Source organism: Colias eurytheme, chromosome 18 (assembly GCF_061535395.1).
Source record: "Colias eurytheme isolate Ceu_HAF_F1 chromosome 18, ilColEury1 Martin Lab GWU primary, whole genome shotgun sequence".
Taxonomy (NCBI): domain Eukaryota; kingdom Metazoa; phylum Arthropoda; class Insecta; order Lepidoptera; family Pieridae; genus Colias; species Colias eurytheme.
This window is the reverse complement of record NC_142997.1, coordinates 5,283,373-5,307,138: the sequence shown is the minus strand read 5'-3', so window position 1 is coordinate 5,307,138 and position 23,766 is coordinate 5,283,373. Positions and strand designations below refer to the sequence as shown.

General features: G+C 37.6%; 1 protein-coding gene across 4 annotated transcripts; it reads left to right on the top strand.

Annotated features, from left to right (window-relative positions):
* Positions 1-1,075: 1,075 nt before the first annotated feature.
* Positions 1,076-14,671, top strand: LOC149900626 (uncharacterized). 4 transcript variants are annotated; one of them, XR_016457712.1, is made up of 4 exons: positions 1,076-1,730; positions 2,214-3,359; positions 3,515-3,748; positions 3,942-4,496. XR_016457712.1 is itself a non-coding variant. In XM_090112071.1 (4 exons), exons 2-4 carry the CDS (start codon positions 2,583-2,585, stop codon positions 11,941-11,943), a joined length of 480 nt encoding a protein of 159 aa, XP_089968197.1. In that variant the 5' UTR covers positions 1,081-1,730; positions 2,214-2,582; the 3' UTR covers positions 11,944-14,671. The 4 variants fall into 4 exon arrangements, 2 of the variants coding, with proteins under 2 accessions (XP_089968197.1, XP_089968198.1); XM_090112071.1 differs by lacking the exons at positions 3,515-3,748; positions 3,942-4,496 and adding exons at positions 11,545-11,801; positions 11,870-14,671 and having other exon boundaries at positions 1,081-1,730; positions 2,214-2,731; XR_016457711.1 differs by having other exon boundaries at positions 1,078-1,730; positions 3,515-4,496.
* Positions 14,672-23,766: the final 9,095 nt, after the last annotated feature.

Below are 23,766 nucleotides of genomic sequence, written 5' to 3'. Positions count from 1 at the left end.
ACCATGTAGATACCTACTTAGTTAAAGATCATTCACTATATCAGCTAGGTATAGGTTAGATGTACGAATTACATTTTATTATTATTATTTATTGAAATTATTCTTACTGTAAATTATTACAATAACTTAAGTCTAAGTCCCACAAAACATGATTGCTTACTTACCTACCTATCATCTTATCTATCAATAATAATTAATAAGTGTTGTCTCATTACCTACTTATAGTAATTAACTATGTAATTAGGTACCTTCAGTGATTTAAGAATACCTATAATATGTGTAGATTCCTAAGTTGAGATACATGAGTATTGAGTAGGTATTTACCTGTTTACCTACTAGGAACTGATTTTATTTGTAGGTACTACCTAGCTAGGTACGTTGCTAAATATTTTTATGGAAAGGGTAGGTATGATTTTTGCATTTCAGCAAATGAAATTTTGATAAAGTAGGTAGGAAGTATCTAAAGTGTCATTTCTTTTTATTTTTATCAACAGCGTGTAAAATGTAGTTCTCATCTACACTAAAATCTCTGCAATCAATACCTAAACTTTTCTGTTTTGTTATTGCGCATGTCTGATCATCTATAATAGAGGTCACCTCAATCCCCTCACCTCATACGTTGCAGGCCTCCCCTTCCCGCCCCCTCCCCATTGATTCTTTCCAAAACCTTCACCACTATTGATAATAAGTAATAATAATTGTAAATTGTACCTATATTTAATGCAAATTTATAATTAAAAAAAAACATTTTATATCAATAATTCAAGCTGAAATTTTGCGTTTTTGGTGTTAAAATAAAAAAAAGTTGTTCAACGTAATTTTTCTGGGTTGCCAGGTTAGGGGCTTTGCACAAATTTAAGCAATTTTATATTGTTGTTATTTTAATTGAACCATCTGTTGAAAACACATTGGGGTTTATACCAATTTAGGGAAAGTAAACCATAAATATTTTGGTATTAGTTTAGCTTTATATAATACTAGCGGTCCGCCCCGGCTTCGCCCGTGTTACATGTTTACGTTTTCTCTACATAAGAACCATCCTCGTACTTCAAGGAATATAATAAAAAAAGAATTATCGAAATCGGTTCAGCCGTTCTCGAGTTATGCGCTTACCAACACATTTTGCGATTCATTTTTATATATAAAAGAGAAGATAATTGTAAAACTCGTAATTGGCATATTGTAAACATAATTAGATTATGTCAATCATATTGTAAGCTGTGAAGTTTTCATAAATAAATTGATTAATTAAACAGGGTGATAAATATGGACAAAATTAAGCATCAACACATATCTACAATTATTTTTAACGAAAATTTCCATGAAAACTGATGACGGCGGAAATTAATTTTAATAGTGAATCAATTTGAATTACTGACTTTAACTCATAATTTTGAACATATTAATAATTAAAGTAAATGCCAATAAAGGCCCTTCTTAAAAGTTTATAATTTTACATATTATAAATGTATATATAAATAAACAAAACGGGGAGTTTTAACAATAATACAGGCAACCCTGCAAACTGGTATGGTATGAATGCGTTGATCGCCGCCATTTTGTCCTCAACTGCGCAGTTCCGTTGCTTCAATGGCGTCAGGTATATAAAGCGATCATGACGTCATCCGCGCACAATTGTTTCTCGGCGTGGCGTAGTGCGGACGTTTGTGTAGTGCGGTGCAACCAAGTTCTACAAAATTCCATTGGGCGTTGTGCCTAATCGGATACAGGTGTGTAATATTCTCACACGCAATAATTCAACCTAAAATTTTAATATGGGATACAGTGCACAAGAAAAACGTATCGTTGACTTTTGTGAAAGTAAAACTGAATCCCTGTCTAACTGGGTGCGTAAATTTAAATCTAAATCATTAAACGCTAAAACAAAGAGAAAGCGTGACTTGCGAGTAATCGCCATTTTGAGTAACTCTTTAGTACGTGCTGAAAATGAGTTGCTTACGAAACAAAGAGAACGTGCTAGAAAGTGGGCTCAAATGCAAGCAGATCTCGGAATCACTAACAAAGAAGAGGAAGTCGCCAAGGAGCAACGGGAGAAAATAGATAATATATGGAAGAATGATCTCAGTGGCCTAGATAGTTTTTTTAAAGAATTAGACAATGTAAAACCTTTATCAAATCAAGTAGGGTGAAAATAGGTAATGTAGACTGTTTCTGTATCTGTGATATATGCAAGATGTTTTCTAAATTTACAGTCCCATTGCGTTTCGCGTGGGCCTGCATCCGATGGCCGCCATCTTGGTTGCCGCGGGGGCGTGCTCGGAGCTAACTACGATGTGGGTTTGTAAAAACGGTATCATGCATTTTAATTAGTTTTATTATGAATAGTATAATTTATTGTTGAATTGTTAGTAAATTATTTCAGTTTGCTATTTTAAATGGTCGATTGGAATTAAAAATTTTATTCATATTGAATAAGAAAATTGTAACTTATGTTTAAGTATGAAATAAATGATTTTAAAAAATATGCTCAGAATTTAATTTCAATCTCTCTTCTCTTTGTGTTTATGAAATTTCACCCAACATGTATTATTCCATGAGTCATCGCCGACCGCGCGGACAACATGGCGGTCGAGATCCTGGCGACTAGCTGCGTAGATTATAGAATGCCGAGTTGGAGTTGTGCATCTCTGCCTTTGCTGCCTTACGAGGCTGCGCAGAACAACCCTGCTTCACACGCTAATCGATCTGGTCCGGTACACAGCCCATATAGGTAAACGTTAGGTTGCGCAATAATATCCTAACTTGCATACCCTAATGTCCCGCAAAGGGCATTTTGTTTGTTGTATTTGGAGCGCAGATACGAGTCTGTATGCTGGCGAAATCCGAGCTCGCAGTCGCAGCCAGCAACCGGTGATGCGTATAGCTTGGAACGCTGACTATGAAATGAAACTTAAGTTCCGCTGTATTTGTAAGATTTGAAAAATAGGGTGAGTTCCGATATTTCTGACAGAATACTAGTGCAAGCCTGAATTTAACTTTAATCTTTTTATTGGGCGTTTTGTGTTTCTTTGACCTTTAAATCCAAACAGGCATTTAGCATCTGCACATAACTCCGAACTAAAACAACAGCGGGAAACTCCAAGGCATATCAAATAAATGTTTGCTAGCAGACGATATACCTACACGCCATGTAATCAAAACAATCTGACATTACAAAGGACCAAGTTATCTTAGCAAGCAATAATGGGCTGATGTATCTTTTCACATGCAATCAAATAAATACAAACCTATCATGAAACGAGACCACCTTTATAACTAAACAAGTATTAAACTTCGAAGTAAACACATCGAAACCAAGTAAATTAAGTAAAGGGACGCCGAGAGACACTTTATCATTGGTAAGTTGAATTTATAAAGAAAATAGAAAACATTTGCGATCTTAACATTAATTTCAAAAGCATCTGTATCTAATGTGACAAAATAATAAAAATAAAGCAACCATGAAATGATTTGAACAGAATAGTATCTGATTTCGTTTGTGTACAATTCACAGCTTGTCTTCTGGGCGTCGTGGTGATGCAAGATCATTGCAAAACACGTTATTATGAGCGCAATGTGGACCTTCAGGAAGAAGGAAACACTGCAGCTAAAATCGATGTCACCACGTCCCACTAAGCAGATGAGTTGATCTCTCGCAAACGTAGGCACTTTCATGGACACAATAATATAGTGAGATTTATTTAGAGATCGATAAATGAAAACTTTGTACATAGTAGGATAGATGTAGGTAAGTGAAATAATTCCGACCTCGGAATCGTTTATACACTTCTTAAAAATAACACTGAATCGATTTATTTTTGATAAATATTTAGTTGAATACCTTGCATATTTCAAACTACTTACTATTTTCAATATTTACCATGTATGTATGCCGTAGACACGGCGGTAGGGTTTAACAATATGCCAAAGTTTTATTTCAGGTTGACATGCATAACTACTATTATAATTTATTATGATGAATCATCACACTTCATTTATAAATAAATAAATTCATCAATCACCATCTTCAATCTAATGGAAATTGACAATATTACTTAGACCTTATAAGATAAAATATTAGTTGACCAAATTGAGATCTCAAAAATTATATAATAAAGGAAAATTTACATAATCATTATCTACCTATTACGACATAACACGAAACATATGCAAGCAGTCGCCAGAGGAAATTTTATTTCACGTTGCTGTAAGTTGCTGTTTTAAGAAATTAAAACTGCAATTGTAAAGTAAATCTACATAATTGAATGAGGACACATTGGCTGAGTTGTGCAACTATGCGCTGCGAGAGTGTTTGAAAGTGTATTACGCTATGAACGATTGCACAAGTATGTATGACGTAATAATCGAAGCCAAGGTATGATAGTATTAAAATAATTTCATAAGGTTGAATGTTTATACGTGCCAGCTGTAGTATATTTTGTTAGCTGAAAAATATGTACAAAATATGTTTTGGTTATAAACAGTTAATGCATGAACACATAATTTTGGCACAAATTAGGCACATAATTTTTTACTTACTATTAGACAATTCTTTGAATTTTCTTTTGTAATAGCTACATAAATTGTTTTAATTAAGCAATGATAATGACAGTTAACTGTCGATAACTTTAACGGCGAGAAATCGCCTTGTATGCACTGCCATTGTTTAGACTGCTGATAATCCTGAGCGTCTGGCATCCTTTGGTGCTTTGCTGGTTGAAGGTGGCAGGCTTGTGGAAAAGTTCTGAAAGCACAGTAACGTAATAGCAAGTGGAATGTTCTATTATACTCGAAGAACAAGTGGAACGGTGTGCGCTGAGTATGCACGTATGCTCGACGATTAGATCATCCCTTGCAGATGACAATGGAGTGTAAACTAAGCTGTGCTTCATTTTTTTGATCATGGTTTGTACTCGCTAAGATTAGCTGTGCATTTTGAGTCATAACATGTGCGTGATTTCGACTAACATATTGATTCGTCTTGTAGGTATGTAGTTGCAACATTATTTTTAATCAAGTATCTATGTAAACCTTGATGTACCTAAGCAATCAACATTTTTACATTTAATAGATATATTATGTACTCATAATTTAATAGTGAGTGAAGAAAGTATCATTTTTCTGGTTATTCTTAACATATTAGCTAGGAAGGTTAGGATAATTGCAGTTTCTTACAGGCTTTTTAACCTGCAAGTAAAACTTACGACATCGTCAGAAATCGTCCCACACATCAATTTTTCGAAATTGCACTTCTGGTATGTACAAATAAAAATGTACAATGTTTGCCAACATGGTGGTAAACAGGGTGCACTAATTTAATAAAAAGCTATGAGAGGAGATATTTAGGTAAACTAAGAAAAATAAATTAAACATAAAAGGAAAATACAATCACACACATTACCGTCTTTACCATAGGGGCACAGGGGGCCAGTGCCCAGGGCCCCCCGTCGTCAGGGGGCCCACTCCAGCAGAGGGGAGACAAAAAATGAGATACAAGAATTAAGAGAACGGCTGACAATTTCTCTCACATTCAATCTCAAAATATTTTAGTCGATCGCATCACACTTTTCAACGTCGATCGTTATCAGATTTATTCGAATCAAAACATAGAATAATAATTATTCCAGTCACCAGTGAGAGCAGTGGTGGCTCAGTGGTGAGACCTCGGACTTCAAATCGATAAGTCCGAGGTTCGAGACCAGGCGAGCGTGCAGGAAATAAATTGATTTTTTTTATTTTATCTGCGCGTGTTGTAACATTACCACTGCCCGAACGGTGAATGAAAACATCGTGAGGAAACCGACATGTAGAAAAATCAAAACTTTACGAAACTCTGAGCCTCTAGACAAATAAATCAGATTGAGGTCCGCATTGTTTGCAAACGGAACTAGACAATGTAAAATTTGTATGATTGTGTACGTTGTTTTAGAACATCATGTGCAAGCATTGTGTGCACTGTGCAATTGCAGTAGGCACGCATCACATGCATGACTCACACAATATAATATTATATTTAGAAAGTTAGCTACACGAATAGTTTTTGACTTTGCCGTCCCGTGGCGGCGCTAGTGCAGTGCAACGCACGAATAGTAGCCTTCTTATAGATTATAGATAATAATGCCACCTAATACCGATAGGTGGATCTGAAATATATTTGAATTTTTTTTTCGTACTAAATAATTACGTTTACGTATTAACGAAATGCAAGAACACAGTTTTATTTCTGGACTATGTATTTCATTATTGGATATTTTTATTTAATATTGATCTGAGTTTAGTAAGATAGGTAGGCAGCTGTTGTCTAGTGTTGTATAGTTTTCTTAATGTATTTTTGAAATGCCCGCCACTGGACACCGTTCTTACCAGACATTCACTTGAATTTATAATATTACAAAAAACTGAATAATAATAAAAACAAATATGTTACATAATTGTTTAAAAAGTAAAAGTTAAAAAGTAAAATCGGAAATTTTAACTTACAAAATATACAAAGTATAATAATATTTTTGAACGAATCCTACTCTAATCCCTAAGCACACCATCTAGCGATTATCCATGAAACCATTCCGACGCCAAACGGCCATAATTTATAAATGTTGATTGTGTGTATATTTAGGGGAATCCCTGAGTAATTTACGTATAAAGTTTCAGTTCGGTAGAATCAATTTAAGCTATTACTTATTATATCGAGTATTATCAGAATTATTGATTTGTGTATCTAAATATTATTGCATAATGTCGAAAAAAACATATTTAAGTGGTGCACAAAAGAGAAAAAAAGTTGTAGCTCAAAAAGAAATCACGGAAAAACTTCCTAAGCTTACTTCGTTTTTTATGGTAGAAGAAACAAATAAATTGGAGAATTCTTCATCATCATCACCTCAAAATAAAAATAAATTCGAATGTGACCCGGAAAAAGAGGTTATTATTTGTAACAAAAATGACAAATACACATCAAACACTGAACTCTCGACTTCAAGCAACTGTGAGTCAATAAATGCAAACTTGGAGAATGTATCTGTATTTCATGACCCTGGTCAGTACTGTGATGACATTTTATCTGAAGAAGCCCGTAATATTTGGATTCGAAAAGGGCCAGAGTTTTTCCAAAATAAACATTGTGATTTTTCCGAAACTTCTGCAAGTTTTCCAGATTCGAGTGGTAAAACCAAAACTAGATACTTAACCAAAAACATTTTTACCCGTAAATTAAAGAATGGTGAGACTTTGGACAGAAAATGGCTCCTTTATTCCCCATCAAAGAAATCTGTGTACTGTTATTGTTGTCGTATGTTTAATAACACTATTGCTACTGGACATAGTTTGAATTCTCCAAATGGATATAAGGATTGGAAGCATATAAGTAACTTATTGATGGAGCATGAGAACAGTTCGCAACACAGGCAATGTATGATGAGTTATATCACGAGAAAAAAAACTACTGGACGAATTGACGGTGAGTTGTTGTCCCAATATAATTCAGAAACTAACTATTGGAAAAATGTCCTTAGAAGAATTGTTGCAGTAGTTAAATTTTTAGCTTCGAGAGGTCTTGCTTTTCGTGGTGATAACGAGATATTGGGGTCGCAAAATAATGGTAATTATTTGGGATGCTTGGAACTTATTAGTAAATTTGATCCTTTTCTTGCTAATCACCTACAAACCTGTGGAAATCGTGGAAAAGGAAGCATATCATATTTATCGGCCAATATTTGTAACGAATTTATTAATTTAATGGGACAGCGAGTTTTAAAAACAATTGTCAACGAACTTAAATCAGCAAAATACTACTCTATTAGCGTAGATTCTACGCCTGATCTATCCCACGTTGACCAGCTCACTTTTATCGTTAGATACGTAAAAGACGGAGAGCCTATTGAGAGATTTTTGCAATTTTTGCCTATGGAGGGACATAATGCGCAATATATATCAGATACTATTTTAAACTTTTTTGAAAACCTTGATATCCTTATAAAAGATTGTCGCGGGCAGAGCTACGACAATGCATCAAATATGTCTGGTAAGTACTCTGGTGTCCAGTCTAGAATAAAAGAAGTATGTGAATACGCAATTTACGTTCCATGTGCGGCACATTCGCTAAATTTAGTGGGTGTACAAGCTGTGGAGTGTATTACTGAAGCAGTAGCATTCTTCCAATTTGTACAAAAATTGTACAATTTTTTCTCAGCGTCGACCAAACGGTGGAAAATTTTGACAAGTCATTTAGGTGTAAATAAGGTCCTGAAGTCTCTTTCGGAAACGAGATGGTCCGCACATGCCAATGCTGTTAATGCTTTGCGAAATGGTTATTTAAATATTTCTGAAGCATTGTCCTTTATTGCAAATGACATCAATCAACCAGGAGACACGAGAAACGAAGCTCAAAGCCTAGTAAAAAAAATGGAAAAATTTGAGACTGCTCTTCTAACGGAAATATGGAATGATATTTTGGGAGTTATAAATAAAACAAGTTTAAGTTTACAGAATGGGACTATGACTATGGACGTTGTGACAAAACTTTATGAATCTCTAATCAGTTATGTCAATAACGCACGTTATAATTTTGATACATATGAAATGGCTGCAAAAGAAAAAAATCCAGATTCAGAATATAAAGATAAATTTGTAAGAAAAAAAATTCGTAGCTCACGCATCACTTTTTTTGAAGGATCATCAGAGAGTCTGCAGTTGAGAGGCAAGGAAAAGTTTCGTGTAGATACTTTCATTCCCATAATTGACACATTGATAACACAGTTAAAAAAACGTTCGGCAGCATACCAAGAAATTGATAATAGATTTAGTTTTCTTTGTCAATTAACAACAATCGATTCTGACGAATTAAACAAAAAATGCATAGAATTTTCTGAATTTTATCACGAAGACGTTAATTGCAATGAACTGAAAACAGAATGTTTACATTTAAGTAAATATTTAAAAAATATAGCAGCGCCATCAGCGGAATTAAATATCTCAGCCCTACATAAATTAATAAAGTCTGATAAATTAGAAGAAACGTTTCCAAACGTTGAAGTTGCTACCAGGATATTCCTTTGCCTAATGGTTACCAATTGCAGTGGGGAGCGTTCATTTTCACACCTTAAAAGAATAAAAAATGAATTGCGAACAACAATGGTACAAGAACGATTGAGTAATTTATCAATTATGAGCATAGAAAATGAAATTCTGCAGAATATTGACTTTGAGGATGTAATAGAAGATTTTGCTCAAAAGAAATCACGAAAAAAACCGTTTTCAACATTATAAGTAATAATAAAACAGATGCATAATCCATACTTAATATTATAAATGCGAAAGTAACTCTGTCTGTCTGTCTGTTACTCAATCACGCCTTAACTACTGAACCAATTTGCATGAAATTTGGTATAGAGATATTTTGACACCCGAGAAAGGACATAGGATAGTTTTTATCCTGGAAATCCCACGGGAACGGGAAGTATGCGGGTTTTTCTTTAACTGCGCGGACGATGCCGCGGGTGGAAAGCTAGTAAATAATTATATCCATACTAATATTATAAATGCGAAAGTAACTCTGTCTGTCTGTCTGTTACTCAATCACGCCTTAACTACTGAACCAATTTGCATGAAATTTGGTATAGAGATATATAGATACCCGAGAAAGGACATAGGATAGGTTTTATCCCGGAAATCCCACGGGAACGGGAAGTATGCAGGTTTTTCTTTAACTGCGCGGGCGATGCGATGCCGCGGGTGAAAAGCTAGTAAATAATTATATAATTAATAGAAATTTTTTCTCAACAGAAATACCGAAAGAATTTATAAAATATAAAACCTGAAATACCATTATCGAAATTATAATAAGGAAAGCTTATGCATAATTAATAATAATATATATTTTTGTACAATAATAATATGTATATTATTAGATACCCAAAATAAATCAATTTATAGTGAAAAAATTTGTATAGTTTGATTTATTACATTCCAAAAGGGCCCCCAAATTCTTGTGTGCCCATGGGCCCCGGCATAGTCTAAGACGGCCCTGATCACACACAGCCTATCGTTATCAACATTTAAGATGTCGAATTGGGGAAGGACTTCTCTCTATAACATAGGTATCACGTAAGTAGAAACTAAACAAAACAATCGTCAAAATTGATTTTAATTTCTCAGAAAATTTAAGTACTTACTACTTATAATGAAAATTCAAATTCCTAATGTAAACTCCTGCGTATCAAAACAAAATATATTGTTTAAATTTGAATTTTATTGTATTTTACATCATCGAGAATACAAGGAAATTTCTTTGTGCCAGTCTTAACTCGCACTTAACTATTTTTTTTATACTAATCTAGGCGAAGTCTTGAATTAATTCCCTCTGCTCATCTGCTGGACGTATTTGTTATTTGTGAACAAAATAAATCCTACAAAAGCGCACCAACCTACCGAGAATGCACCACAAATTTTAAAGCAATTACGCTAAATAGTTCCTGGTACAAACATATCTGAAGGACATACAGAATACATGCAAGTAAAAATTATGTACCTAATGAGATCTTTCTAAATGGGATCGACGAATTAATTGTTGCTCGTGTCCAAGTAAGTGCTAGTATACTTCCAACCGCTAGTTTCTTTATAAGAGCTTTATCTTTATTCAGAATTTAAAATTTCTGAGATTTTATGGGATACTTTATGATACGGGGGTCTTATTTTCAGGATTGGCTCTTAAAACAAGTACCTACATGTCTTATTCAGGCATGATATTGATAGCTTATGATGATCGAGAAAACGATAAACAACACACGAAATAAATAGGTACCTAGTAAAAAAAAAACTTAATTCTAGGAATGAAATCATGATATTTTATATTAATGTATAATTACGTTTTTGGGAGGAGTCTTGTAAGTTGTAACTCTTGTTTGTACATATATGGTGGAAGGTAAAACTAAATGAACTAGGTACCTACCTACTTAATCCATTTATGCCTTTTAAATACTTTTTAAATTGGTATACAATTTAACTACAGATTTTATATTGTCAATATCTTAAGAACATTATTTTTTTCGTGCGATGCGTTTCTTTAGGCTTATTCACAGAAAAGGTGCAGCAGTTAGCGTCGACATATATAAACATTGATCTAATTCGAGGCTTCTAAAACACAACATGCACATGCACATCGGCTTACGGTCAGCGAGATGACGTCCATTTTTTTCACCCGGAAGCTTTCAAAACCAAGTGTGAAGCGGCGTCGTCATTTTGATGTTTTAAATTACAAGTATGCGCTTATTATACTCATCATTTTTATAAATACCTACATGCATATTATCTACATGAATAATTGAATAAATACAATTTATTCAATTATTCCTAGTCCTTCCTATTTCAGAATTTTATACTTATTATGAGGAAGTAATATATAAACTTCGTGATGAAATAAGGAGTCACGGTCTCGTCTAATATGGTTTTGGCTAGGTAGATAAATCTTGTATAATTCGTTATCCATATCAGTAGGTACATGATGTAATACTGCCATCTAAGACTGATTCCTGCTCCCTTGTTCACTAGTCTGCAGGTGGTGCGACATACCGTGCACTACGCCTTTGCCTATTCAACTCTCCGCCGGTGGTGCGAGACAGCACCGCGCTCCACGCCGGTAGCTCCTGCGCTATCGCCCACTTCGCTCTACGCCGGTGGTGCGAGACAGCTCCACGCCGGTAGCTCCTGCGCTATCGCCCACTGCGCTCTTCGCCGGTGGTGCCAGACAGCACCGCGCTCCACGCCGGTAGCTCCTGCGCTATCGCCCACTCCGCTCTTCGCCGGTGGTGCCAGATAGCACCGCGCTCCACGCCGGTAGCTCCTGCGCTATCGCCCACTCCGCTCTTCGCCGGAGGTGTCTGCTCCCTCACCCGCTCTGCTCTCGGCTGGTGCTGCCATTCAACAGCGCTCGCTACCGGTAGCATGTAAAGTCGAGTGCTACGTTCTGCACTAAAGCACTTGATACTGTCTTAAACACAACTCAGGTGACCGTAACATAGCTGTTCGATATTTCTTTGTTGAATTCTACAAAATTTTTATTATCACATTAATTGTTTAAACTAAGTAAATAATACTAATGTGTATAATGAAATAAATGATTATTGATTGCCTTGTAACCAAATAGAGATTAGACATACATGTTTGCAAAGTCCGGTGCTCTTAAATCGTCCTGAATGTAGGAACCAGTCATAATAGTACCGCGCTCCACGCCGGTAGCTCCTGCGCTATCGCCCACTCCGCTCTCCTCGGGTGGCGCGAGACAGCACCGCGCTCCACGCCGGTAGCTCCTGCGCTATCGCCCACTCCGCTCTTCGCCGGTAGTGTCAGACAGCACCGCGCTCCACGCCGGTAGCTCCTGCGCTATCGCCCACTCCGCTCTTCGCCCACTCCGCTCTTCGCCGGTGGTGCCAGACAGCACCGCGCTCCACGCCGGTAGCTTCTGCGCTATCGCCCACTCCGCTCTTCGCCGGTGGTGTCAGACAGCACCGCGCTCCACGCCGGTAGCTCCTGCGCTATCGCCCACTGCGCTCTTCGCCGGTGGTGCCAGACAGCACCGCGCTCCACGCCGGTAGCTCCTGCGCTATCGCCCACTGCGCTCTTCGCCGGTGGTGCCAGACAGCACCGCGCTCCACGCCGGTAGCTCCTGCGCTATCGCCCACTCCGCTCTTCGCCGGTAGTGCCAGACAGCACCGCGCTCCACGCCGGTAGCGTCAGCTTTCTTACCAGCATCGGTTAATGTAAGAAGTTTCAATTAGAATAGCATATCCTAAATATTTTATAAATATCAATTTGATACAGAATACATCTATAATGACGTAACGTCATCAATTTAAAAAATAAAAACCTTTTTATAATATTTCATTTACAGAAATCAGTAAGTATTCTTCCAAAGTTGAGAAGTGTTGATCCAATTGTGCCTGTTAATAGATATTTGTTGCTGAAATTCTACATTTTGAATGGTTAACTTAAAATTAAACATTTTATATTAAATTTAACTATATGTTTTAAAACAATTTTAATGTTGATAAATAACAAATCGAAAACTTACTTGGATAGAACAATAGTGTTTTTTTTTTCTCCATTGGGTTTTGGGGACTTTTCAGTCCTATTTACAGCTGTCTACTGAAATCGCACAGCATCAAGGATACTGTTGTGTGAAACAGATTGCATATCTGCCAGTAGCTATGTGGAGTCGCCCGAAACTGCATCGTGCTCCTAAGCGACCGCACTGCCGCACGAATCTTCACCGCGCTGAAAGGTGCTGCTGCCAGAAACTGCATCGTGCTCCTGGGCGACTGCGCTGCAAGGCGCTGCTGCCAGAAACTGCATCGCACTCCTGGGTGATTGCGCTGCAAGGCGCTGCTGCCAGTAGCTGCATCGCACTCCTGGGTGATTGCGCTGCAAGGCGCTGCTGCCAGTAGCTGCATCGCGCTCCTGGGCGACCGCGCTGCAAGGCGCTGCTGCCAGAAACTGCATCGCACTTCTGGGTGATTGCGCTGCAAGGCGCTGCTGCCAGTAGCTGCATCGCGCTCCTGGGCGACCGCGCTGCTGCCAGAAACTGCATCGTGCTCCTTGGCGACTGCGCTGCAAGGCGCTGCTGCCAGTTACTGCATCGCGCTCCTGGGTGATTGCGCTGCAAGGCGCTGCTGCCAGTAGCTGCATCGCACTCCTGGGTGATTGCGCTGCAAGGCGCTGCTGCCAGTAGCTGCATCGCGCTCCTGGGTGACCGCGCTGCAAGGCGCTGCTGCCAGAAACTGCATCGCACTCCTGGGTGATTGCGCTGCAAGGCGCTGCTGCCAGTAGCTGCATCGCACTCCTGGGTGATTGCGCTGCAAGGCGCTGCTGCCAGTAGCTGCATCGCGCTCCTGGGCGATTGCGCTGCTGCTAGAAACTGCATCGCGCTCCTGGGCGACCGCGCTGCTGCCAGTTACTGCATCGCGCTCCTGGGTGATTGCGCTGCAAGGCGCTGCTGCCAGAAACTGTATCGCGCTCCTGGGCGACCGCGCTGCTGCTAGAAACTGCATCGCGCTCCTGGGCGACCGCGCTGCTGCCAGAAACTGCATCGCGCTCCTAGGCGACCGCGCTGCTGCCAGTTACTGCATCGCGCTCCTGGGTGATTGCGCTGCAAGGCGCTGCTGCCAGTTACTGCATCGCGCTCCTGGGTGATTGCGCTGCAAGGCGCTGCTGCCAGAAACTGCATCGCGCTCCTGGGCGACCGCGCTGCTGCCAGTTACTGCATCGCGCTCCTGGGTGATTGCGCTGCAAGGCGCTGCTGCCAGTTACTGCATCGCGCTCCTGGGTGATTGCGCTGCAAGGCGCTGCTGCCAGAAACTGTATCGCGCTCCTGGGCGACCGCGCTGCTGCTAGAAACTGCATCGCGCTCCTGGGCGACCGCGCTGCTGCCAGAAACTGCATCGCGCTCCTAGGCGACCGCGCTGCTGCCAGTTACTGCATCGCGCTCCTGGGTGATTGCGCTGCAAGGCGCTGCTGCCAGTTACTGCATCGCGCTCCTGGGTGATTGCGCTGCAAGGCGCTGCTGCCAGAAACTGCATCGCGCTCCTGGGCGACCGCGCTGCTGCCAGTTACTGCATCGCGCTCCTGGGTGATTGCGCTGCAAGGCGCTGCTGCCAGTTACTGCATCGCGCTCCTGGGTGATTGCGCTGCAAGGCGCTGCTGGCAGAAACTGCATCGCGCTTCTGGGCGACCGCGCTGCTGCCAGAAACTACATCGCGCTCCTGGGCGATTGCGCTGCTGCTAGAAACTGCATCGCGCTCCTGGGCGACCGCGCTGCTGCCAGTTACTGCATCGCGCTCCTGGGTGATTGCGCTGCAAGGCGCTGCTGGCAGAAACTGCATCGCGCTCCTGGGCGACTGCGCTGCTGCCAGAAACTGCATCGTGCTCCTGGGTGACTGCGCTGATGCCAGAAACTGTATCGCGCTCCTGGGCGATTGCGCTGCAAGGCGCTGCTGCCAGAAACTGCATCGCGCTCCTGGGCGACTGCGCTGCTGCCAGAAACTGCATCGCGCTCCTGGGCGATTGCGCTGCAAGGCGCTGCTGCCAGAAACTGCATCGCGCTCCTGGGCGACTGCGCTGCTGCCAGAAACTGCATCGCGCTTCTGGGCGATCGCGCTGCTGCCAGAAACTGCTTCGCGCTTCTGGGTGTTGTCGTCGTCTGAAACTGCATCCTGCTGCAAGGGGCTGCTAACTACATCTCGCTGGGGGTGGTGTCATCTGAAGATACATTGCGCTTCTGGATTCAAAAGTGAGTTGAACATACGCTGTAACAAATTCTTGTCCGCAGATAGGCGTAAAGAATTGGGCACTGCAACGATTTGCATCATAGCGAAGTTTAATGACAATTGACCTGTAATAATATACATTGAATATTATTTGCGACTAAGTACATACATACAAAAGCAATAATCAATATGAACACAAGCTGAAATGGAAATGGAAGTAAGCAGAATAGAGTTACCTAACGAAATTTTTCTTACAGACTTAATTAAATTTGAAAATACATATAAAATGGATATCGGAATAAAATTGTAATATAAAAATAAACCTTAACTAAAATGGAGAAAATGATTTTTCTGGTTTTATAACAATGTGGAATATTAACATGATAAAATGAATAAATCAATGGTAAGTCGGATAGTTAGAGAGGTGAGCCCTAAAATTTTTGTTTTCAGGACACGATAATTTTTAATTATAAAAATAATATCTGAAACTAGAAACACTCTTGACAAGTTATACTGATATTAATATATTTATTTATCGAGGCGATGTAAAGCACACGATTAACGAAGGGAGCTAAAATAAAAATAAAAGATCGATTAAAATAATAGTAGTACACCAATACATAAATAAGATGAATAGCGATAATAAATATGTAATAGATGAAATGAGATTGATGACAACGAGAAGGAAAAAGAAACATAAAATATGTAATAAAAACGTGGAGGGAGAATATGGATTATGCGTGTAGTAAATAAGAAGTTGAAATCATTAAGACAGTCATAATTATAAACAAAGATCACTCTTGAGAATTGAAGAACGCAACGAGAGAAAATATGAAAATGTGGGAAAAATACTAAAATAAATAAGAAATAGGACTTGAAATGGACAATTAAGGAAACTAAAAGTTGAGGAAAAAATAAACCAACGCGAGTGAAGAAAGAAGATTATTTACGTGAAGGAAGAAAGATGACTGATGACGAGCGTGAACAAAGAAGTCCGAAGACGTCGTTGAAGAAAGAAGACTGAAGACATGGATAAAGGAAAAATATTGAAAATGTGAAGAAACTTGAACGAAAATGTAAAAAATGATGTAGACGAAGAAAAACCCTTGTAAGAAGATACACTGATGAAGAAGGAATACCTATTGATGATGTGGGTAAAAAAGAAGACCGAAGATTGATGAAGAAAGAATATTGAAAATGTAAATAAATGAAGATAAAGAACCTGAAAAAATGAAATTGAACACAGACAAATAAAAATTAAACCTCGGTTGAAGAAAGAAGATAATACATAGATGAAGAAATTAAAATTGATGACTTGGGTGGAAAAAGAAGACCTTGGATGAAGAAAGAAGATTGAAGACGTGGGTTAAGAAAGATAACTGATGACATGCGTGAAAAAAGAAGACTGAAGACGTGGGTGAAGAAAGAAGACCGAAGACGTGGGTGAAGAAAGAAGACCGAAGTCGTGGGTGAAGAAAGAAGACCGAAGTCGTGGGTGAAGAAAGAAGACCGAAGTCGTGGGTGAAGAAAGAAGACCGAAGTCGTGGGTGAAGAAAGAAGACCGAAGTCGTGGGTGAAGAAAGAAGACCGAAGTCGTGGGTGAAGAAAGAAGACTGATGACAAAATACTAATGACGTGGGTGAAGAAAGAAGACCGAAGTCGTGGGTGAAGAAAGAAGACCGAAGACATAAAAAGACCTAAGACATGAGTGAAGAAACGAAAATGAAGACGTTGGTGAAGAAACAAGAATGAAGACGTGGGTGAAGAAACGAAAATGAGGACGTTGGTGAAGAAACGAAAATGAGGACGTTGGTGAAGAAACAAGAATGAAGACGTGGGTGAAGAAAGAAGACCGAAGTCGTGGGTGAAGAAAGAAGACCGAAGTCGTGGGTGAAGAAAGAAGACCGAAGTCGTGGGTGAAGAAAGAAGACCGAAGTCGTGGGTGAAGAAAGAAGACCGAAGTCGTGGGTGAAGAAGTAACATTTGGAACCCGTACTTAGATAATTGAAGATGTAGACGAAGAAAATTTTTCAAATTTGAATGGAAAATAAAAAAAACATGAGTGAGGTAAGATGACCAAAGACGTGGGCGAAGAAAAAAGACTCATGACATGAAAGAAAGTTAAACACGTGGGGTGCAAGGACATGCAGTATGAAAATTAAGAACTAAGATCAACATGTTTGATAATGTGAACCAGACTCGAACGAAGGCATCGACGACTGTATGAAACTAACAAACAAGGTAAAATTATTGAACACGGAGTGAAGAAAGAAGACCAAGACGTAGGTGAACAAAACCTTAGTGAAGAAAGAAGACTAAAGACGTGGGTGAAGAAAGAATACTGAAGACGTGGTTGAAGAAAGATGACTGAAGTCGTGGGTGAAGAAAGAAGACCGAAGTCGTGGGTGAAGAAAGAAGACCGAAGACATGGATGAAGGAAGAAGACTGATGACAAAATACTAATGACGTGGGTGAAGAAACAAAAATGAAGACGTGGGTGAAAAAAGAAGACCGAAGACGTGGGTTAAGAAAGCAGACTGAAGACGTGGGTGAAGAAAGAAGACTGAAGACGTGGGTGAAGAAAGAAGACTGAAGATGTGGGTGAAGAAAGAAGACTGAAGACGTGGGTGAAGAAAGAAGACTGAAGACGTGGGTGAAGAAAGAAGACTGAAGACGTGGGTGAAGAAAGAAGACTGAAGACGTGGGTGAAGAAAGAAGACTGAAGACGTGGGTGAAGAAAGAAGACTGAAGACGTGGGTGAAGAAAGAAGACTGAAGACGTGGGTGAAGAAAGAAGACCGCAGACGTGGGTGATAAAAGAAGACCGAAGACATGGGAGAAGATTAAATAAAACAAGCGTGAGCGATGATAAGAAACACTAAGTAATGAAATAGATGACGAAAGAAAATCACAAAATCGGAATAAATTTCAATAAATGTCTTAATAATATCTGTGTACCTTTTTATTTATTTCCTCTTGAAAAACTCACAGTCAAAAGTAGTTTAGAGGTGTTTAAATTATACACAAAAAATGAAATTACATATTTCCAGTACCTAAGTAATTTTTAATTTGTCCATTATTTTTTGTGGAAAAGCTTATGTCATAAAATAGCTCCTTTTTGAAACCTTTTTTTAAACAAAATACTGCAATAAACTCTACTATGACAATGTGGGGGCCCCGATACAATATAGTGAATAAGGAACGGGCCCTCGTCCCCTCTGCGTAGCTTGACCTTCAAAATTATTATGGATAGAAAAAGCATAGAACACCGAGTTGAACTTATTTCTAGTAGGTACCTAGGAAGAACTTAGAATCTGCATGGCGCTAATTATTAGGTACCTACGAGATTTACCATAGTTACACATTCGTAACTGAGAAGGGACAACCGTCCGTCTGGCAAAGAAAACAAAACTGTTACCGAATTCCCCATATAATTGACCATCTCATTCACAATCTCTGACAACGATAAAAAACACCTTTCAGCAAACTAGTAAGAAATCTAGCTAGAAGTGACATCACTACCTTTTATTAGGTATTTTATTCATTAAAAAATTATACCTGATAATTTTGTATTGGATTAACTTAGTCGAGTTTTTTTAGGTATGAACATTTCACCCTAGAAAGAATTAGTGTCAATATTGGGAACGAGAAAAAAACATCTCTAAATTTGGTATGCCTTGTATTTCCCGCTAGAAAAAGAAAAATTTAAAAAAGACTGCCAGAGTAAAATTTGATAAGTTTTGTCATTTATTAGCTTCGCACAAGAATTTTTTCTTAAAAAATTGACTCTTAGCCTCGATTTTGACCCCAAGCACTGAATTTCATCATTTGAGCCTGCGATTATAATCAAGGAGTAAATGAGATTACGAGTAGTTTTTTGTTATGACAATAGGCATGACTTAAGATTTTGAAATCCTCTTCCATAATGTGTGTATACGTTTACTATACAAGAAAAACCCTATCTTTCGGTAATATACTTAAATTCAACGAAGATAAAAGCCATTTTTCAAAAAATATTTACATATTAACCCCGTTTTCCAATTACAGCACTAGAGCGCATTATGCGGCATAATGCTTAACGTTGAATGTTCCAACTACAGCAACACTTCGCACAATCGAGCACTAGAAAGAGTAATGCGCGTGAATTGATGCGTGCAATCGATTTATCGTTAGTAATTATTAATTGTTGGAAAAAAATTTAAAGCTTTCGTTTCATTGTAGTTTTTTCGAAATAATCAAAGTTATTTATTTATTTATTACTCTTCAATAAAACTATACATATAAAACTTATTGCTAATATAAGTATACAAAACAAAAAAAACAGTATAGTTTATTAGGCGGCCTTATCACTTAGAAGTGATCTAAGTTAATTCTTTTAATTCTCTAAGTTAATTCAAATTGTGTTAAAAAAATAAATATAAGACGTATGGATGAGGATGGAAAATGTTAATGAAATAATCAAAATCCAAATTACTTAAAATACTAAACCGTAAATATTTTTCAACCAATTACAGTAGAACCTCTATAAGTCGAACATCAAGGGAGACGCCAAAAAATTCGAGTAATAGAGTTTTCAACTTATGGAGGATTTCGACCACAGAACAGTAAAAACCACAGAACAGTAAAGTAGATAGAAGTGTGATGTGGGCGTGGCCCACGTGTCAATGATGAGTTTAGATCACCTAACTTGCTCTCAGTTGTGCGCAGAAAAATATTCGAGTCGGTTGTCAGCTGTCAAACCTTTTTTCCATATTTATTCATTAATTAGGACGTGTTGTTCGGTATAAAGATAATGATAGCAGACGAAATAATATCAGCAATGAAGGCATTTCATACCGTCGGTAAGTCTTATTTTAATTTATTTTAATTATATTTTATGTTATAACTTCGCTTGTCGTAATTTGTCAAAATTGTATACAAATATCTAGTCAAAATGAACCTTAATCCATAAGAAATTAGTACTATTATAGATTGAACAGCAAACAAGACTTTCTGGAATATTATTGCAATAAACAAACGAATGTCGCTTTAGTGATACTGTATTATGTATACCACTTTATTTACACACTAGGTTTCCGCCCGCGTAGTCAAAGAAAAACCCGCATAGTTCCCGTTCCCGTGGGTTTTTCGGGATTGCGTCATTTTCCCGGGATAAAAAGTAGCCTATGTCCTTTCTCGGGTATCAAAATATCTCCATTCCAAATTTCATGAAAATTGGTTCAGTAGTTTAGGCGTGATTGAGTAACAGACAGACAGACAGAGTTACTTTCGCATTTATAATATTAATAGTTGTATACGTAGTATATTATTATTAGTCTGTGTTAATAGTATGGATTAATAAGGTTATTGCTAACTATATGAATATTTTTTTTTCAACACTGAACTTAGCGCAACCTGCTGGTGCGTTTCACGTTCCAATTAAGCATCAGCATAATTCGGCATTGTGCGGCACTGAGTCGCATTATGCTCTGTAATTGGAAAACGGGGTAACTGTGCCAAAACAGCTCGCAGGTGTCATGGCGTAGGCGTGACGTCACTCTTTAGTAAATACGTAATTATTTAAATTAGACCCATTAAAACTTACCTACTTGTTTAATAGGCATGACGACAGTATCCATAAATGATCGTATTAGTGTTTTTAAGGGAAAATAAATAAATTAAAATTAAATATAGTGACTTAGAAATCTTAAAAAAATTAAGATTAATGAGATTATCAAAAAAAATGAAACATTTAAATTCTGCAGTTGGCCATTTTGACTAAAACACGCGTGACGTCACGCTTATGTAAACTACGTCAGATGTGTTTTGTTGTTATGAATATGTTGAGAATACGCATTTTTATTTATTTTCTATTGTTTCACGTATGTTTTATCGACTCAGATCAGAAATATAATTGCGAATTCACGAATACATGGTTCGGGGTTCTCCGCGCCAACTTTATACAATCATTTCTTATTATTTTCTCGCTTGAAATAATTACTAACACATTTTTGAGCATTACTTTTATATGGATTCACACTGCAATACTGCACACCCCTTATAAACTTTGAAATTCGTTTCTTTAACACATATTAAATAAATATTTTTTTAATTTTCTTCGCAATTGCGTACTAATAACCCTGTAGAACCGCCATCCTGTTACAAATGACTCGAAATTTTGTGTCAGTATCTCCCGGTCTATAAGCATTAATCATTATGCAGCATAATGCGCTCTAGTGCTGTAATTGGAAGACGGTCTATGACGTAGACAGAGAAACCAATAGACAAATTGACACATTGATATCATATGTCGCATTCACACAAGAAAAAGAGCAACTTATGCCGGTGTTGTGTAAAGAAATGAGAGAGAACGATAAAATTTTTTGTTTCACGCAGCGTGCCACTTTTTTCAAGAATAGCAACCTACTTTGATAAACTTGACAGCTAGCTATCGTCTTCCATAAAAATATAGTTTTTATAGGTCTACCAGAATCTGATGGCATATTTATATTTAAGAAATAAAAGATTTTCATGTGGCAACTTATTTGACAACTATCAAATTGGTTGTCAAATTATTTGTATTTTTTGCAGTTGATAAATAATTTTCAGGATTTTGTCTAAAAAATCTTCGAAAATGTCGAAAAAGCCGCTGTGATCACAAGCAAGAGGTGTTGTTTATAATGTGTATAGAAAAATATTTGATGAAGAAGGGTCAAACACATCACAATTTTCAATTTAAAAGATTTTATTGGTAAATTGGACTTACCCGCTTTGATACTTTCAATTAAAAAATATTATATGTAGATAACTATAATATTGTTTGTTGATTGGAATATAATTTTATGAAAACTTATTACAGAAGTTTCCAATACGGCTATTCGTCAAGTCCAAGCTGTCCAAGGCAATTTTATAATGTGTGTATCTGTTAATACTTACGAAAATAAACATAGTTTTATTTTATTTTATTTTATTTTATAAAAAATTATAAGCAGTCTAGTTTTCTATCGACATAACATCGATATTTTCACATGGCATAATGATAATGAACATACAAACATAGGTATGTGTAAATAATAATATGTATTACCTGTATAAAAGTAATATGTATATTATACATGTAAGTATGTACATACCTACATAATATTAAGTGGATTTCACATTATTAAGTACAGTATTGTCCACTTATGTAATGTGACTAATGATATTGAGAACAAACTAAAAAATAAGCAGTATCAAGATCGTTCAGTCCATTTTCCCTAGGGTTGCACACTCAAAATTTTGATTTCCCTAATTGCCATCAGATTCTGGTTTACCTATACAATATGTTCTAAGTTACGTAATTCATGATATGTTTGGTTTTGAATGATTAAGACTTACTGTTAATACCTTATAAAATAATACCATGGTGCGGTGTAGCGTTAAAGGGTGTAAAAGTGATAGTGGAACGAAAATGCCTGGACTGTCTTAGGTCTTTTCACTGTTGACTTGAATAAGTAGGTACATTGTTTAAAAACCACAAAAAAAATTATAAATTTTAACCCTCAGAGCAATAAACCTAGGTTTATTGCTCTGAGTTTTAACCTAAAAAAATTTGTGATGCCAACTTTTCTACAAATTGTTACCCACTATTATGGGAAATAATAATATAATTATATTCTGCAGTGTGTATTTAATTAAATATAGAATCTGAAATATTCAATGGCTTGTTCCAGTTTTCCTGAACCGGATAATTTACGACAAATTTGGATTGTAGCTACAGGATGAACAGATTGGAAACCAAAACCGAAGGTTAGAAAGTATTACAATCACCACCACCGCGACGCTGCCCCGCCGCGCCGAAGACAATTGACACTCTTGGTTCCAACATTGAACCGGAGGGATGTAGTTAATTAAGTTAGAGATAATTTAAATGTAATTTTTTTATTACAATAAATTATTATTAAGTTAATTTCGTTTTTTTTGCGCCTTCGCGGGTTGGTCAATAATCAATATAATTAACGTGTGTATCTGTTAATACTTACGAAAATAAACATTCTTTTATTTTTTTATTTTATTTTATAAAAAATAATAAACAATCGAGTTTTCATCTACATTATCATTACATACACATTTTCATATGGGATTATGATAATGATATATATATATATGCATATTATATAATATATAGGTATGTGTTTAAACATAATATGTATTACCCATCTAAAAGTAATATGTATGTTTATTATATACTAGCTGCGCTCCGCGGTTTCACCCGCGTCGCTCCACTCCTGTTGGTCTAAGTATTATGATACAATATAGCCTACTATAATAGCCTTCCTCGATCAATGGGCTATCTAAAAGGCTTATTACACTACCCGATATGAAGGGCCCTGCATCTAGGGTGGGCGTGTTCCCTAGTTAGTGTGGCGCTTATTACACTTCTCTGCGAATTGGGCTCTAACTCAGTTTATACGCGAATGTCTAGAGAGATAAACGTATTGTTGCATTTTACATTATGCCGCCGTCAGTATCGAAACTTCAAAAAGTTGCTGTAG

Bases quoted from the DNA above. Each gene is read 5' to 3' on its own strand.
- LOC149900626 (XM_090112071.1), top strand. From the start codon at position 2,583: ATGGCGGTCGAGATCCTGGCGACTAGCTGCGTAGATTATAGAATGCCG. The intron at 2,732-11,544 runs GTAAACGTTAGG...CTTGTTCACTAG, and splicing joins CCGGTACACAGCCCATATAG to TCTGCAGGTGGTGCGACATA. The intron at 11,802-11,869 runs GTGCCAGATAGC...TCTTCGCCGGAG, and splicing joins CACTCCGCTCTTCGCCGGTG to GTGTCTGCTCCCTCACCCGC.